General features: G+C 44.6%; 1 protein-coding gene across 1 annotated transcript in view; it reads left to right on the forward strand.

The window, feature by feature from the left end:
* The window catches only part of N (neurogenic locus Notch protein), a 53,063-nt gene that overhangs the window by 24,081 nt on the left and 10,559 nt on the right, over nucleotides 1-18,423 (forward strand). The window contains exons 3-11 of the mRNA XM_022082708.2: nucleotides 7,437-7,907; nucleotides 10,632-10,765; nucleotides 11,019-11,375; nucleotides 12,742-13,080; nucleotides 16,480-16,716; nucleotides 16,938-17,244; nucleotides 17,356-17,615; nucleotides 17,698-17,968; nucleotides 18,055-18,287. Of these exons, the coding sequence (XP_021938400.2) occupies nucleotides 7,437-7,907; nucleotides 10,632-10,765; nucleotides 11,019-11,375; nucleotides 12,742-13,080; nucleotides 16,480-16,716; nucleotides 16,938-17,244; nucleotides 17,356-17,615; nucleotides 17,698-17,968; nucleotides 18,055-18,287 (2,609 nt within the window). The remainder of the gene's footprint in view (nucleotides 1-7,436; nucleotides 7,908-10,631; nucleotides 10,766-11,018; nucleotides 11,376-12,741; nucleotides 13,081-16,479; nucleotides 16,717-16,937; nucleotides 17,245-17,355; nucleotides 17,616-17,697; nucleotides 17,969-18,054; nucleotides 18,288-18,423) is intronic.

Below are 18,423 nucleotides of genomic sequence, written 5' to 3' on the forward strand. Positions count from 1 at the left end.
AGACATGCTTGTGCTTCCCACACGTTTCACAGTTTTCTGTAATTTTGAAATCATTTTTTTGTTGTTGCGAAATGTACGATTTATTGTTCTTTCGATTTCGGCTTTTGTGGGTTTTGACTTTTTTTTTGTGAAGTTTGCAGCAGCCAAGTTTCTGGACAAGTTGCAAATCAGTATTTTTCGTTCTGTACCGAGAGGAGATCGAACTGCAATGATGCAGCTTTCTCCTGGGGCGTGACCACCTGACAAGTGTGAAATATCGTCCAGGCGTGTAGAACCTATTTAGGGTTGCTTCCAATATTCATTGATTGATTGATTGACTGATAAGTTTATGCTCGACTCGACGGTACAGACCATGATTCAGGCCATCTTCCAGATTTCTTGTTTACTCGAAAACCAAAAAGTTCAGCCGAGTCACTTCGGTGCAGTTCACGCCCCATAATTTCTACATCTAAGATACGTTTTAATATTATCTTCCCATGCCTTGAACTTGTCATGCCGCCATTGCCCGAAACTGCAGATGACCACACTAACGGTAGCATAAGGATAGCGTATTATTTGCAATAAACAAACATACAGGGTCGATGTCAATGACATGGATAGTAAGTAGTAAGGCGGACGCTCTCAGATAAGTTAGCGGTGAAGGGGGGGGGGGGGCAGCATCAGGCGTGGCGAGGACCGTGGGAACGTAGAGCGAGCAGCAGGCATGCCAACTGTCGCGCTCCGCTGCATGCAGATCGAGCAGATTATTTCATGCTGTTGAAGAACCCGAAGGTTCCTTCCCGAATTCACAAAAGCCAATCGACACGCTTCCAAATCAGTTCATAATTGATGACACTGTCCCGACATTCGACTGCTGACTGATTGGATTCGAACCCTGCGAAAGTTAAATAGAAGGCTATGTAATTCGCGTGTGCCACTTGCTGGAGGTTGAAACGATTCGCGCAGTTTAACGTCACCTGTAACGAATGAAAAGTTCCGAGTGCCGCCGTGATGGTTGGTATTGGTAATGACCTTCAGTGGGCCTGTCCCCTAGTTCGGAGATTATTGGAAATTGGCGGAGTCGGCATAGGAGGGGCGTTGCGTATTTGCGGGTATGTCAACTGCCAACTCGTCACCAAGGCTTTAGAGCAGGGACTCCAGATATCTTCACACTTGGGGCCAGATTCAGCATTTTTTTTTACCAATTGCCATAGAAGAGGACAGTTTGTATTGGAATTCGTTGCAGTTTAATTAAAATGCTACTGTTCGTTATTGCAAACAAGTTCATGTCTCTCTCAATAATTGTCATTTAAGTGTTTTTTTATTCCGAATTTCGTGTTTGATCTTTCAGAAGCAGGTTTAATTTTTGTTACGATTCGCATTCACCCCTGCGAGTGTCCATCGATCTTGATTTAATGTCTTCATTAAGTAGAAATGTTGCTCACGGCGACAGGCACTGTCAAATACCGAACGTTAATTAATAATGTTTACTGATATCAAGTAACTATCTTGCCTAATACAAGTGAGGCAGTGTTGTCTGAAATGCACGCGGGCCGCATGAAACGTGCGGTTCACGGGTCACGGTTTTTCCCTGCTTTTGATCGGGATGAGCGACAACCTCCGAATCAAATTCCGCTGCTGTCGGTTCTGCACGGTCTGCAATATCAGTGTTCACCGGTTGGCGGAAGTGCTCTCTGGCCGGTCATCTGTTTACTTTCTTCTAGATCCACCACACCAACGTCGCAGTTCTTACAAGAGGAGAAAAACGTTCATTCCCTCTTTCGTACGCCCGCGTACTTTGGCCCGTCGGAGGATTTGCCTCTGACAGGAAAGCGCGTGGTTCCTAAGCAGTGCCACGGATGGGAACTCCTCATGTTTATGGACCGGGTTTGCTTGGAAATGTTTGGCTTATTCCAAGAATATGGTCTTAATTTGATCATTTGTGCAATAGACTTTCATCGCTAGTCGGTATTTCACACTGTTTTATGTTCTACTTTTTAATTTTATACGAAAGGATCAGATCTAAAACGCGTCCCATGTCTAATTTTGCCAGGACGAAAGAGTATCTTTCTTCTATACATGATCCCCCCCATTTACTTTGATATTGCTGTTTTTCGTTTTATATATCCCCCTTTTAATTATATGAGTTGACTTCAGGAGCAATGCCATTCTTGAGAAGCTGATAGTTACTCGACTTTTATCAAACCTGAAGGTTTCAGAAATTGTATTTGAGAACTTACTATCAATCCACTTCTCTGGTGCGTTCTTGATGGCCATGGTGATGTTACTGATATAAAAGAAGCACCTTGCAGGATTGTTGCCAAAAGAATGCATTGTTAACTTCCGATATTTTTACCGAAGTATGGTCTAACACCTATTATTTTGTTCTGTTTCTAGACTTCTAGATCTGCAGGCCATTAGCTCCGCACATTAAGAGATCACACCTCTGACCGTCATGGATTTCTAGGGTGGATGTTGAAGTCACTTCCTAAGCGATTAAAATGTTAAAAATTTTACTCAATCGAAATTAAAAGAACTGAACGGATTGGATATTTTGCTTTAAAATCCGTGTACTTGATTGGATCCAGCTTCAGTTCTTGTCGGTGAGGCGCCAGTTATAATTACTGAAACGTATCGATTACTCTGAAACACTTCGCACACAAGTTTCGTTTCATGCAGATCTGCAACCAACTTGCGGACCTTCTATCTCTTGGTCTTCCTAGTAACGTTTTCCCTTACGCTTTGGTTTGAGAGCTTGTGGTCTGATATCGGTCGTGCTGAGAGTAACCAGGTACACGGCCGTTTTTGTTTGCACAAGGAACTGAAGTCATCCGTAAACTGTTTACAGTTACCGAAGTCTTGCTGTGAGATTGTAAATAGAGTTCAGGGTGTGTCTATCGCACTTGTTAAGCAGCTGAAGGCTCATAACCGTCGTCATAAAACTGCAGGTTCGCCTGTGCTTTCCCCCAGACTGTTTCGTGGAATTCCACACAACGCGATTAAATGTCTGAAGGAAACTGGTTAAAACAGTTTGATGTTCTTGTCCTAGGGTTTTCGCGGCTGGAGTTCAGCGTATAACTTGGGCTTCGTGGGAGGAGCCGCTTCGAATGTTGAAAGCTATCGAACGTTTGCAGACATTGCATTCGACATCTCCAGGGCCCTTCTTGAGACTTCCAATACACATTTACGCCGGAGATGGAAACTGCATTTTTTTTTTTGCCTAAATGACGCAGCTCATTCCCGAAAGCCGAAGTTCGGTGATATTAATTCGCTTCATTTTAATTCTGTTCTGTGTAATAATTTTGTATAGTTTTCCTATTAGATTTGTTATATGAATCGATCGTGTACAGTTTTGTTTCTTAGGTGTGCTAATTTTATGTAGTTATCGTCGTTAGATTTTACTACTTTATCATTAAATTAATTTTCTGTATTGCGTTTTCTCTGTGATGAAATGTTTGAAATTAATTTGTTCAGTTTCAGTATTATTATTTGTGTTAATTTTATTGAAGGGAACGCCGTTGGACATCTGCAAATTTCGCCTACGGTCCAGAACAACTTAATCAATACTTTATGAAGATTTCCGTCTTCTGGGTTATTGCGCTGTGTAGTCTGGTCGATGTTAACCAACGTTTCAGAGGTCATACTGCCTCCGTCATCAGAGTATGAAGATTTCCGTCTTCTGGGTTGTTGCGCTGTGTAGTCTGGTAGATGTTTACCAACGTTTCAGAGGTCATACTGCCTCCGTCATCAGAGTATGAAGATTTCCGTCTTCTGGGTTGTTGCGCTGTGTAGTCTGGTAGATGTTTACCAACGTTTCAGAGGTCGTACTGCCTCCATCATCAGAGTATGAAGATTTCCGTCTTCTGGGTTGTTGCGCTGTGTAGTCTGGTAGATGTTTACCAACGTTTCAGAGGTCATACTGCCTCCGTCATCAGAGTATGAAGATTTCCGTCTTCTGGGTTGTTGCGCTGTGTAGTCTGGTCGATGTTAACCAACGTTTCAGAGGTCATACTGCCTCCGTCATCAGGGCGATATACTTTGTCCAGATTAGAGTTAAACTTGTTAAGGACATTATTTTGGTACCTGGGTCACAGAGTTTGCCCCTTTCGTGGGACCCCGCCCCCCTTGGCTCTCTCAGTCCATCGTCACGCGTTGTGAAACGTTTTCCCCTCGATCATGACTGATACGAAGTGAATACGTTTATCTTGACGCTTAAAGTCGGGTTCTTCTTAGTGGTCTCTGGCCATCAGTATTTCCATTCCAAATTTCGTATTCACCTTGGACCATGACCTCTCACCATTTATTATCTTCCTGAATTGATCAGTGCTTTATAATTAATAAAGTTGAAACAGCGTCGTTGAATATTTTTGTATGTTATTCATCCGTGGGTCCGAATGTTCATGACATGTATTTTCGCACGGAAACCCGTGCGTGCGTGTTCATCTGCGCTGTTTCACGAATGATGAAGTTTCGTTGCTATCTTGCGATTTTCTTTAAAGTAGGTTCTGTTTGGGGTTTCGATGAACATGTACACCGGAAGTTGTCCGGTTGAATCCAAGGTTTTTCTCATACAACTCATCCTACAAATGCATGTTTCGTTTAGATATTCATCATACTGTGAATCTTTTTGGCGAATGTTTAACGAAATGGAAGGAAAGTTCTGTGTCGTGATATCTGCAATAAATGAACATCCAGGTGAACATGCTCGGTACCAAAGTAGTCCTTCCGTGTCCATTAATAGGAACATTACATTTTGTAACAAGCACAAGAAGATGGAATTAGAACGTGAACACGGCTAGCAAATACAGGCACAATTTGTTAAAAATGTGGCCCAGAAATCCGCATCGCCGCTCGGAATATTCTTGTTTAACGACACTAGTCCCTTGTCGAATTGGAGTTTAAACTTGGGTTGAAGTTTGCGGGACTGTCGATTAGTCAGGCAGGCCGCTGTTGTCGTGGGACTGACGTCAAAACATGAGGCCAGCTTCTGAAGGAGTGCTCGTATTTAACGACGTACAAGCTGCTTAAACATAGAATGAGATCGTGGACGGTGATTTGGGAACGATTTCGGAAGTTGCGTTGTTCCTGTAAAGAAAACCACGATAAATGTCCGACGGGGTTGTCGGTCTCCGGGCCGGTGTCCGAACCGGGAATACGCCCACTTACGAAGCAGAGCGGGTCGCGGGTTCGAGTTGACCGCCCTGAGTGATGATGTGAAGCGAATGTTTTCTGCTCGGATCGCGTTGGCTATGAAGAAGGTCAGACAGGCAGGCAGGCAACAGCGGAGGGACGTTTTTTGTGTGCCAGATCGGTTCCTAGCATCACTCGAGATACAGTGCTGCCAACATGGTGCAGCAAGGTTTCTAATCTAAGGACAAAATCACAAACGAGAAGGAAACATCATGAATTCTGCAGTTATTCCACTTGGCCCGGCGGTTGAAGCAGTTCTACTTCGGGTTGTAGGTGGAATCTGATGACACCTGCGCTCTGTCGTAAGGATGGGTTGGTTAGTTGTCGGTAATATTCCGTGTGTCTGTTACGGCTTATCCTTGCCCGTTTATCTGTTCTTGGTCGTGTATACGTCTTTTATAAGTTGCTCTGTATTTGACAATATCGTCATGTGGTGTATATTTATTTATACAAATGCTAAGCATAATGAGGAGTGACGATATCTTGAGATGAGAACTTTCCGCTCTGTTACGAATGTTTGTCTGACATCAATGTCACAGCCGCAGGGCGCTGGTTTCTTTTATGGATACCAGACGCCGCTACCGGGTCACGTAAGACTGCGAAGAGGCGGTAGCACGTCGTCACCCTTGGTCCCCAGATTCATTTATGGTTTGAGAGAGAGATCAGCTTCACCAAATAATTGCAGCAAGGAGACTGGATTTTGTTTGCCCATGACAGGATCCGGTGGAGGGCTTTAGTTAATTCGGTGATGAACCTTCGGGTTCGATAAGCCATCTAGTTAGTATAGTTTACGTGTAAACTAATCATATCCATCCGAGCAAGCAGTGACACGCTACAGAGACACCCCAGACCCGCAAATAGGGCTTAATATGAAGATGGTTGTATTTTGGGATGTTCCGGCGTGTAGTCTGCTAGATAGTGACTTATTTCCATTTAGCTCACTACCTCATCAGGCAGTGAGCTTCTCTGAAACGTTGGTCTTCACTACGCGCCCTGAGAACCTTAAATTTTACCTAGGACTTATTATGGTTATCAGCGTCATTGAATTCGTATTTTTGAGAATAAGGGAAAGCCGCGGTTATTTTCCGTGTGTCTTAGGGGCTTTCTTAGCGAAGTTGGAGCTCCACGATGTCTGGCCGCATGTAACAATTACAGAACCGTTGAACAGATATTGGTTAAATTAGGCGCTAGTGTGTTATGCTAACATTTAACACATTCCATATATGGCAAGTGCCCAATACAGTAATGAGCAATTTACATGCTTTTCTGCTCGCATTTCGAGAACAAAATTTGTAGAGTAAAATGAGACATTACGCTTTTCTCGAAAATCTCGCGTTTGCCGAGATAATTAAACCAAAGTGTTCTTTTGTTATTCTGTGAGAACCGTTGTACAGACTTTGATAACATTTTGTATTGGAGGCTCGTCTGTCTTAATTATTTAGGCTGGCATCACAGTTAACATCTACGAATTGAACGCCCAGATGCAGTGTTTCGCCACGCGCTCATTTCATAACTTGTTTCCTTTAAGTTGTTTCAATGCAGCTACACAGTTTCACATGACAAGTCTGTCAAAACTGAGGGCGATGTCGGTAATTAGGGCTTGTGTCCCAACGCTGGTGTGAAACTTCACTGCGACGAGAAATGAAGCTGGGTTGTCGTCACGAAGACAGATTTCTCAGTGTTGATCTCATGGGCTTTCATTGTGCTCTGGAAACTTGCTAGTCACGAGGGTCCATTAGCGGGTTGCAGGGAAATTACAGGCCAGAGATACACTTTCAGCCAGGGTTTTCCCATTTTCGTAGGCACCCTACGACCAGAGTTCATAACTGTCGATTATTCCATGCTAGTTCACCACTTACCTTAGCTGCTTTTGAAAATCTTTGGTTACAGTTGTTTTGACCTCATATGACGCCATATTTTTCCATAGGTTCATCCGTGTTGGATGTGTAGAAATTAAAACAAGGCATTTGGATCTGCTTTCGGCCTTCTCTATTTTATGAGTACCAAAGCAGTTCCTCATCAATCGCGGGGGTTACATGCACAGCAATTGTTATCTCGAATCCACGTATTTTTCATATTTACACAAATTGAAGAGTGCGGATCATAAACTCCAAATAACGCTGTTGGCAAGTAATGGATGTTGACGAAAAACCGCGTGTAATTGAAATTCCTTAATTTTGCAGAGTTTAACTATCTTCCCAATTTTGACGAGAAACTGGTTTCTGCTCAGGATGCGGTGTTACCGATTACTCTGTGTCTGGTTTCAGTTGCACGGCGATGCATGTGGGGGAGTACTGCCAGTACATGAACCCATGCCACACGGGACCCGGCCCCCGGTGCCAGAATGGGGGTTCCTGCAACGTGCGGTCTTCGCCCACGGCCAGCCCCACGTTCTGGTGCACCTGCCCCATCGGCTACTCAGCCTCCCTGTGCGAGATCCCGGTGGCCAACTCGTGTGACTCGGACCCCTGCCTGAACGGTGGCACGTGTACGCTAAGGAGTCTGGACAGCTACTCCTGCACCTGCGCCCCGGGCTACACCGGTCACCACTGCGAACTGCAGGATCACTGCGCCTCCATGCCGTGTCGCAATGGCGCCGAGTGCGAGTCCCTTGGTGACACGTACAAGTGCACGTGTGCGCCGGGATTCGTGGGCCCCTCGTGCGCAGAGGACATCGTGGAGTGCAAGGAGGATCCCTGCAGGCACGGCACCTGCTTCAACACGCACGGATCGTACAAGTAAGTGGCCACCGAGTCCGTCTGCTGTGACTCGATCATTAAAATCTACTGCCGTCTGGGGTGTAATACCGTGTAGTCCGATAGACATTGACTTACGTTTCGTACCCTGGTGGTGGAGGCTGTACGTTCCTCAGAACCGTTCGCCAATGTCTACCACGCTACGCTGTGTTACATCCCTGAAGACAGCAATGTTCACAGAAACCCAGATCTCACCAGTTCTCTTCGCTCGGAGTTTTCCCATCTAAATTCTGGATGGAATTGTTACTTTGGTGCGGACTGGTAATGACCTCTTGGTTTGCAGGGCACCCATATGTGTCGTTCGACGTTTTACAGGAAATGTTATTACTTGTTGCCTAAAAGCCGAAACAATTATTTGCTTACATTTTAGGTCGCCCCCATATTCGTATTTATGTGTTTAACGTAAGTAGTTCTAACAAGAACTGGGCGCTGTGTAAAATTATTTTACCGCACAAAATTTCAGGGCGATACCCCACATGTTGCGTAACTGCCACGTGGTTTATCCATAACTGGGACCTATGAAGTAGGAAGGCCAGGCAACCATTAGATGCACGATGATTATACTAAATTTTGTACAAAACCGGAAGTAGGTTTCAAAGTCGGTAAGTTTATTGGTTATTTAATGGTGTCTTCTTAGCATGATTGTGGATGATGGCTTGCAATAATTTGGAAGGAATCGATCGTAGCTTATTTGAGAAAGTGTTTGTGCATTGTCGAAAGGTACTTCTAGATTCAACGACCGACCTTCGGCTACGGTCTTCGAACTCGGGACGAAGGCGAAATACAATATAAGAGTACCAGTGACCGCTGGTTCGTCATACGTGGCTTAGTGCCAGAAGTCCAATTTGGTCGTTTCGAAGTTTCTTTGAAAAACCGGGAAAATTGTTCACTAATTGAAAGACCTACGTGCAACTCGAGATACAGTTGGCACTACTGCCGGAACCGTGGCAACCCATCGAGGTGAGAGAAAGTTGCTCCGCTTGTCTGTGTGGGATGTATGGGAACGTGCCCCGCCCGGGTTTCGAACCAAGTACAGAATATTCTTGTCTACTGCACGAGAAACGAATAACGCAAGAGACGCCATACGGGGAGTCGTGTCCCTACAGAGTATGGCAACTCTAGCCGAGGCTGGATTTTAGAGCCCGCATCAAATGTCACATCGAAAGTGATACTGCCTTCGCGCCCAGGGCAGTTCATGTGGGATTTGTGGTGGACAGGCCCCCCGAGTTCTTCGGTTTCACCCTGTCAGTATAATTCCTCTGCCTCTCCATATTCACGCTTGTAAAATCTGCGGGCTGGACAATAGTTCCGATAGCGCCCGCAGTTCCGCGGAGACGCGTTCTCGTACCTTCGCAACGACGACACTGGCTGTCCATTTGTGGCAGGCAGGGCTGCCACTCAGGATTAAATGAAGTTTCCGGCCCCATTAGCTCTTTTACCAGAGCCAATGCGGCCAGATCGCTGGGCTGATCTTTCATGTCTACACTACTTTTCTCCCTTCCTAACCTGTTCATTCGTTGTACGTGTTTATTCTCATATTTGTTGAACCCACATATACTTCCTGTGTGTTTTAATGGTAAAAAATTAGGAAACGAGGTCGTTCTTAGATAACTAGAAACGTGTTATTTTCTTCATGCCTATGAAAACTGAAATTACTACAGTCTTTTGTTTTTAGTGATGTAGTAAACTGAACAGATTATGTAACATACATCGCTACAATAGTAAGGGTTCGCACTCATATGTGAACATTTTGAATTCGTCATCTTCAGACTCCTGTTTCGAAAGAAACACACGAAATATCGCAAGATTAGAAAGGTTCATATCTACATCTACACTTGGTTAATTTTGTGAATGTTCTACATGTAACAAACTTTACGTCGGTTTCTACTGAAGGCAATACAGTTTCGTGATTATCTGTAATTAAAAATTTATTGCAGGCCAATTAAACTAATTAATTAACATTAATGTTGTGTTTCTTGATTAATTTATATTACCTATGAGTTACAACCCTAATTTTTTTACAGGAAGTACCTCAGAGTCATTGTTTTTTTATTTGCGGTTTAATTTATGTTGGTAATTCAGACCATATAGTGTCGAGTGACAGGAAGATTAATGAGTAAATAATTGGAAATGATGTCGAAGGAAGGCCTAGTTTAAGGTACAGCCTCAGCATTTGTCTTTAGGAACTGAGGAAGACCATGAATCAACTTAGGATATTCAGTCTGTGGGTAAAGATTTGAATCATGGACGTTCTGAATATGAAACAAGTGTTATTTAATTTTGCTGATACTCTGTTTGAATTATTATTTGCAAAAGTTAATAAGTTCTTTGTACGAGTTTAATTTTCAGAATTGCAGCCTCATATTAACAGATAAATATGGGAGAATGTCAGGATTTCATGTAAAATCTGATATATCTATTGCTTGTGTACGTATCAAGGAATATTGGAATTTTATCAGAATGACTCGTATGAATTTTTTTTTTGATTTCATGATAAGGTGTGAATTTAGGTACAACTTTATTCAATGGATTGGGGGGGGGGGAGAAATTTCATTTTAAATTGTGGTATGCTTTTTCACTTTTGTTTAGAAAATAAACATGTGTGTGTGTGTGTGAAGTTTTGTTATAGCAGCTAGGCAAAAGTTAGAAGAACACGTTCAGGCGGTTGAAGTGGTGTACTTCTTGTGGGCTTTGTTTTGTATGCAGGTGTATGTGCCACCCTGGCTACACGGGACAGGATTGTGAGAACAAGTACATCCCATGTGACCCCTCACCCTGCCTCAATGATGGGGAGTGCCAGGAGGTGGATACCCTCAGCTACAAGTGTCGGTGCCCCACAGGTGAGCGAGTGCCATTATTCACTGTATCACCAATATTATCACCAGCAGCATATTTCTACAAATGTTTTCACCACCACGTCCAACGCGGTGGTCGTCTTGAAATTGTTGGTGTTGATAGCGAGGGCCGTTGGCTATATGCGATGAGGAAGAAACACTGTCTTTTGTTTGCTGGTCTGTGTAAGACTTTGTTTTCGAAACACCTGGTTGTAACCCAGTGAACTGATGGTTATGGTGCTTGTTTCTTGTGCTGTAGGTTACCGAGGCAAGAACTGCGAGGAGAACATTGACGATTGTCCGGGCAACTTGTGCCAGAATGGGGCTACTTGCGTGGATGATATCAATCGATATTCCTGCCTGTGCCCACCCACTTACATGGGAGAGTTGTGCGAGCAAGATGTAGATGAGTGTGGACAGCGACCCAGTGTGTGCCAGAATGGTGCCACTTGCACCAATTCCATCGGTGGCTTCTCCTGTATATGCGTCAATGGCTGGGCTGGACCTGACTGCAGTGTCAATATCGATGACTGCGCTGGTGCTGCCTGCTTCAATGGCGCCACGTGCATCGACAGGGTGGGCAGCTTCTACTGCAGGTGCACCCCCGGAAAAACAGGTAAGCCTGGGCAGAGACGTGCTTATTGTCAAAGTTGCTCCGTTAGGTGTCCTGTAATCAGTAGGACTGAAGAGGAAGGATCTGTTTGCTTGCTTGTTTTGCAGTAATTTAATCAACTACAGCTGTTTTCACCTGTCTCCCTCTTTTCATACCTGCTAAGATATTGGACGATACTCAGGAACATAAGTGGCTTAATAGCAAACAGTGAGAAATCTGGAACTTACAAATTGCTGCAAAGATTTTGAGTCTGAGAATTGGAAACTCATAAACAGCTGTTACGATTTTGACTCCTGAAATCTTGAGTTTGTTTTCCATATTTCATGACTCGGGAACAGGAAGTTGTCACCATCCGGGATGGGGTAACAAAGGACGCTGTAGTTTCTGTTCTCCCACCTCATTTATTTTTGAGATTCGTGACCACTGCTTGTACATAAGAGAAGTACATATGTGGACAGACTGAAGACTTTAGGGACAAAATCATTATAAAATGTAGAGGTAGATAAACAAATCCTTTTAAAATGGGTCAAAATGTGGATCGACAGTGACAAATGAAAATTGCATTCACAGGGAAATTAACCCTTTGAAAACAAAAGCTAATCTACATTATATGTGAACATTCAGTTCCTACACCAGAGAAAAAACAACCCCTCTCCATTACAAAGTTTAACGAAATAATCACTGTTTAGTCTACAAATCTTACAGGAAACGTAAGTACACTTTTACAGATTGTTAAAGCTGGTGGTACGTAATGTTTTCACTGGGCTTTGAAGGGTTAAGAGCAGATTAAGTTCAAATAATGGCTGCTAAGATGCAAATCGGAATTTTGTTTTGCCTGTACATTTGGATAATTATAAACATGGGGGCTGGGCTTACATTTCAGATAGTTCGATGGCTTTCAGGTAATGGCAAATTATAATTATGTGACTTTTACATAGAAATGGTGCACCGAGCTACATCATGAATTGGTGGTGGTGGTGGTTTCATAATTCAGTCTGTGGTGTGCCTCATATTGAGTAGTCATTGCTCAGTTGACCTTGCCAACTTGATCCCAATTGACATCACTTGCATGCTAATTTGTTTTTGTGGCACCTTTAAACGCCTAAACCGGCTGTAGGGGGTGAAAATTAGAGCTCCAGATATGGACGAGAGAAATAATTTACCCCGTCGAGCAAAGGCCTGACAATTTCTCAGGTGAATAAAGAAAATGCTCTTCGTTTGTGGAACCCGAGTGTTTTCCCCGTGTTTACAAGAGCCTGCCACTGACCCCTGACCTGATTGTGGTACATGTCACATCAAATCCTAATTCTGTCCTCCCATATACAACTACGGTCAGAGTTTGTTATTCATATGACGGCCTTTTCTGCAGGACTGCTGTGTCACTTGGACGACGCCTGCACGTCGAACCCTTGTCACGCCGACGCCATCTGTGACACGAGTCCCATCAATGGTTCTTACACTTGCTCGTGTGCGAGCGGCTACAAGGGGGTGGACTGCAGCGAGGATATCAACGAGTGTGAACAGGGGTCCCCGTGTGAGCACGACGGCATCTGCGTCAACACGCCGGGCTCGTTCGCGTGCAACTGCGCGCAGGGCTTCACGGGACCGCGCTGCGAGACGAACGTGAATGAATGCGAGTCGCATCCATGCCAAAATGACGGCTCCTGCTTGGACGACCCGGGCACCTTCCGATGCGTCTGCATGCCCGGTGAGTAAGGCCACTGGCGTTTCTGCCCGTTTTCTCTTTCTTTTTCACTTCTTTATTTCTTTCTTCCTTCCTTCCTGTTTCTATTTGCCTTTTCAACTGGAAGTTGCAAGAATGTGTCTAGCTTTGTCATATCTATCTGCAGGCACAAAATTTTGAATTTCATGCTGGAGGTCTAGAAAAGTGTGTTGACACCAGTTAAAATCAGACGATAATAACCGGCGCCTACACAAAGATCTCCATGCGTTTCTGCGCGAGGATGTGACTGCGTGGGGAATCTCCAGCTACACACGTGTACCACTCACTCACGTGGGGAATCTCCGAGGACGCAAAATGTGGAGTTCCTTCGAACGCACCAAAATTGTATTCAATATGAATTTCCAAAATTGTAGTTTGTTTTATTTCAGTTTAATTTTCAATATTTTCTATATATCCTTCTGGTCACCCCCCCCCCCCTCCCCCTGTTCGTGTGAATATTTGTGACTGAGATCGCCAATGCTCGTTTCCGGGCCAACAGCGCACAGTCTCAAATGTGTTTCGTATTTGAAAAGTATCTGGTTCGAATTCCGACCGAGGGCCCACCATCCTGAATGAGACATTCACGCTTGTCTTTGGTGCGTCTAATGGCAATGCTGGGTTAGTCTATTAATGTGGGCCGCTGCTGCTTCCTTATGTCTCACGGTCTTCCAGTCACGTATCATCCATCCAGATTGATGCAGCATCATAACTGAATCAGGTCAACCACGTGCTGCACATTGTACGAAAGTGGGCTGGATGCGGCTTGTCCCCACACAGAACCAAAGTGACAAAGTCAGGTTCTTGGAACTTGCGGGTTTAAGCCTCGTACCAGGGCGGGGTGCATGGTGGAAAGTAATCGCGAAGAACATTGTTACTTAAATTGTATGTTGTTCTCTTACTATTAAGGTCCACTCGTCTGTGCCTACCCACCGGGAGGAGGTAAAGCACCGCGCATTTCTAACCTTGACGCTGTGTGAAAATGAGTTACCACGCTTCGACCCGGTATTCTTTATGAGGATGGACGAGGCCCGCTTAGATGGCTGTTTTCTGGGACCTTGCGCCCTGTAGTCTCGTAAAAATTGACACGGCGCAACGCCCCGGAATAGTATTCTTCATATGTAGAGATGTCAGTCGCGAACGAACGGATCCGAAAGACCGGATATTGTAGCGAACGAGGTGATGCGAGTTGAAGGTTGGCAATGTGCTTCTTCAAGTTCGTGCTTTTATCTCTCCGACCGGGATCGCCACTCAGTGATTCGACCGTTCCTTCATCGCTCGGACCAGTTCCGATTCGGGCCGACAAACCAGATCGATTCCTCCCACTTTTATTTTCGGTTGAACCCCGAGCATTGCAGCATCTGCAGATCCTTATCCCGTTTCCAAGCTGCACAATCTTCGAGGTGGACACTATTGATCACCGTCGCTTTCGCGATCTCTGTCGTTTGGAGAGGATCGCAATTACGACCGTGGCTGTAGGACCGAAAAATGTTTTGGACCGAACGCTTCTTTTAAAACGTATCTTTTCGTTAGTTTTATTTCCCGAGATCTTTTCTTCCAATGTACGTGTTTTTCCATGAAATTAAGTGGCGCTGTTGGAAATCATGCTTGAAAAAATATTTATTTCATCGCCTAATATATGCTGTAAAAATTTAGGTTAGTTTTTGGAAAGAAATTGGTAGGAGATTTCATATTTTGAGAAATGCTGGGGCAAGTGTCTTCAACACGGGAGGCAGTTCCTCAATTTCCTTTACCTGATCCAGAAGGAACGGGTCACGATGATGAACCCATGCAAACTAACCAAACTGCGAAAGCTGTTCACATCACCCAGCCCCTTCTGGAAATATGGTAGACTGGATGGGTGCAGCTCGTGTGGCTTGTGTCTAGGCAGATCTCTGCGTTGCTGTTACTGAGAATGACGTCAACCGGACGCGCTCATTGGCCCAAATGAAGCTTAGTAAAAGAGAATTGGCTCACCCCCCCAACGATTTGGCAATCTCGGCATTCAATTGGGGGCGTTATTCCCCGGCATTTTCGGACCTGGAGAGATGGCCTCTCCGGCAGCATTTACCCATCGCGCTATGTTCGTGGACGTTGATATTCGCCCCCTTATGCCATGTGGCAACGCTGGCCGGTGTGTGCTAGCAAGGCCACGCTACAGGAATGTGGGACGGTCGCTCGAGATTGGAGCCATCTTGACATCCCAACAGCGAGAACTAAACGTCCGGGGTTCTGTCCAAACAAATGGGAATTCTTGCATTTCTGATCCGTCAGAACTTTGACAAACATGACAAGTGAAAACCGACTTCCTAAATTTTCGAAACGCACTTACAGATATTATGTTGAAAAAAGGGTCGTGGGAGTATTCTTTCATGAGAAGTTGGTAGTGCTCTGGTTATTCAAGAAATTCCCCGCCTCGTGTGGAATCCGGAGTTCATCATTATATACACGGGAGATTTTTTCTGTCATCGATGCCATGGTCTTCCAAGTGATTTTTTCCCTTCAGGTTTCCTAACCAGATTACGTATGATCACCCTAATAATTCTGGTGGTGAAGAAGATAGTCTTCCAAGTGAAATGAACATTCGTTTGCATGACGACTTGTCTAAAAAAGGTTCACTTCTCATTATGTCCTTTTACATATTTAGAGTCAGTGTAATTCTGAAATGACAGGATACCTGACTGTTGCAACCATAAGAAAATCAGTTTGGACAAAGGAAAATTGGTCTGATGACGGAATAGCATGTCAGACGGCTTCTTACACAAAGACTGAATGCTTTGGTAAGTGCCTGCAGCTGCAGTTGACAGATCTATCTCAGAAATGTACATAAAAGCTAGGACACAAATAAAACTGAGCATAGATGACAGGATATTACTAAAGTGAAGCCTAAGGAAATCGGTTGTGACAGTCATTTGTATTCATCTGGTGCAGAATACAGGCTGTCATGAAAACAGTAATGAATATTAAGGTAATTTAAAAGACTGGGGATTTCTTATCTCATTGAATGACTGCCAGCTTCTCAAGAAGGACCACGCTGTTTGTAGATGGTTATTTCATAGGTTGAGCATGGATTAAGGTTGTAGCACTGTGTAGTCTGGTGGAAGTTTACCAGTGTCTTAGTGGACCTTGATGCCTCCGGAGGCTGCATAGTTCACTGGAATGTTGGTGAACTTCTATTGGACTACACAGTGCCACAGCCCAGAAGACAGCCATTTTTATACCCACTGCTGTGAGAACCTCAGATTCTACTTAATAAGCATAGATGTCTAAACAACACAAGAACATTGTTGTCAGTCTTCAACTTACCTTAGAGACCTGGGTTTGGTTCTTAGTTGAGATGACTCACCCCATCATTAGCAGGCTTTAACAAAGCACTTTCTATTGCAGGTTTCACAGGCACACAGTGTGAGATTGATATTGATGAGTGCCAGCTGGATCCATGTCTGAATGGAGGCATATGCAATGATCTGATTAACACATTCCGGTGTGTTTGTGCGATTGGTTTCACTGGTAATCGCTGCCAGATCAACATCGATGACTGTGAGAGCAACCCCTGCCGGAATAGCGGCATCTGTCACGACTCCATCGCAGGCTACACGTGCGAGTGTCCTCCAGGTTTCACTGGTGAGTGCTGCTTACTGTTTAGTGAGATGTGTGTAACTTCTCTTGCAGACTTTTAAATTTTAGCAAATAACGGTAATTAATACTGTTACCAAGTTCTTGTCCGCTTGTACATGGCCGTTCACAGATGCTTAAAAAGACAGTCTGGTGCCAAATTTGTATGAGGTGAGGATGGGTTATAATGACTACGGATATGGCATTGATGGGTTCTTGTATGTTGCCAGGTACCAACTGTGAAACAAACATAAATGACTGCCAGAGCTCCCCATGCCATCGGGGAGAGTGTATCGATGGGGAGAACTCATTCACGTGCAACTGCCACCCAGGTTTCACTGGGTACCTCTGCCAAACACAGGTCAATGAGTGTGAGAGCAACCCCTGCCAGTTTGGAGGACACTGTGAGGACCTCATTAATGGCTACCAGTGCCGCTGCAAGTCGGGCACCACGGGCCCTAACTGCGAGATCAACATCAACGAGTGTTACAGCAATCCATGTCGCAATGGTGCAAAGTGTGTAGATGGCATAAACAGGTGAGTAGATGATAGTTTGTCTTTGCTGTTTGGAGCATTCTGCAGCAATTAATCAGAAGGTACAACTTGGTGAGATGCTGAGCTTTCATGATGTTTTTGTTTGTTACAAAGGTATTCGTGTGATTGTATCCCTGGATTTACTGGTCAGCACTGTGAAACCAATATCAATGAATGTGCCAGCAATCCGTGTGCAAATGGAGGTGTTTGCATGGACCTCGTAGATGGTTTCAAGTGTGAATGTCCGCGTGGTTACTATGACGCACGCTGTCTCAGTGATGTGGATGAGTGTGCTAGTAATCCTTGTAAAAATGGAGGAACGTGTGAAGATGGCGTGAACCAGTTCATCTGCCGCTGTCTTCCTGGCTTTGGTGGTGAGTTTGACAGTACGGATGTTGGTGATCAGGAACTTTGAGTCTGCGTCAGAGATGTCATGAAGCTGTGTGTTGTTTCCAGGTAAACAGTGTGAACAAGATATTGATGAATGTGGCTCAAACCCCTGCCAGCACGGAGGCATGTGCAAAGACCACCTGAATGCGTACTCTTGCGAGTGTCTGCCCGGCTACACGGGCGCAAACTGCGAGACCAATGTGGATGACTGCGCCATAAACCCGTGTAAAAATGGAGGTTCTTGTATTGATCTTGTAAATGCATACAAATGTGTGTGTGAATTGCCTCACACAGGTCGAGACTGTTGGGACAAACTTGACCCGTGTTCCCCAAACAGGTGAGGAAGCGCTCAACAAAAAAATGTCATTCCACTTCTTGCCACTAGACATGTTAAATAACATTTTTGCTCTTGTTATATGACAGGTGTCACCATGGGGCCCGCTGCTCCCCCTCCAGCAATTTTCTCGACTTTGCCTGCACGTGCGGTCTGGGCTATACGGGCCGCCTTTGTGATGAGGATGTGGACGAGTGTGTCGTGTCCTCACCGTGTCGTAATGGCGCCACTTGTCGCAACACAAATGGCTCATACCACTGTGTTTGCGCAAAGGGCTACGAGGGTCGAGACTGTGTCATCAATACCGATGATTGTGCTTCGTGTGAGTACTGGTCCTTTTGCAGAGGTCATGTCTGCAGTTTTTATACATACAGTAGAAATGTTCCATTATGGCGGAATGACAGAGCAGTTTAGTAAAAACAACTCCAAAGGACAAACTTGCAAGATTGAGAATTGTT

Source organism: Zootermopsis nevadensis, unplaced genomic scaffold (genome assembly GCF_977971745.1).
Source record: "Zootermopsis nevadensis isolate Lab colony 2312 unplaced genomic scaffold, Znev_1.0 Znev_ptg000002l, whole genome shotgun sequence".
In the NCBI taxonomy this organism is placed as follows: Eukaryota; Metazoa; Arthropoda; class Insecta; order Blattodea; family Termopsidae; genus Zootermopsis; species Zootermopsis nevadensis.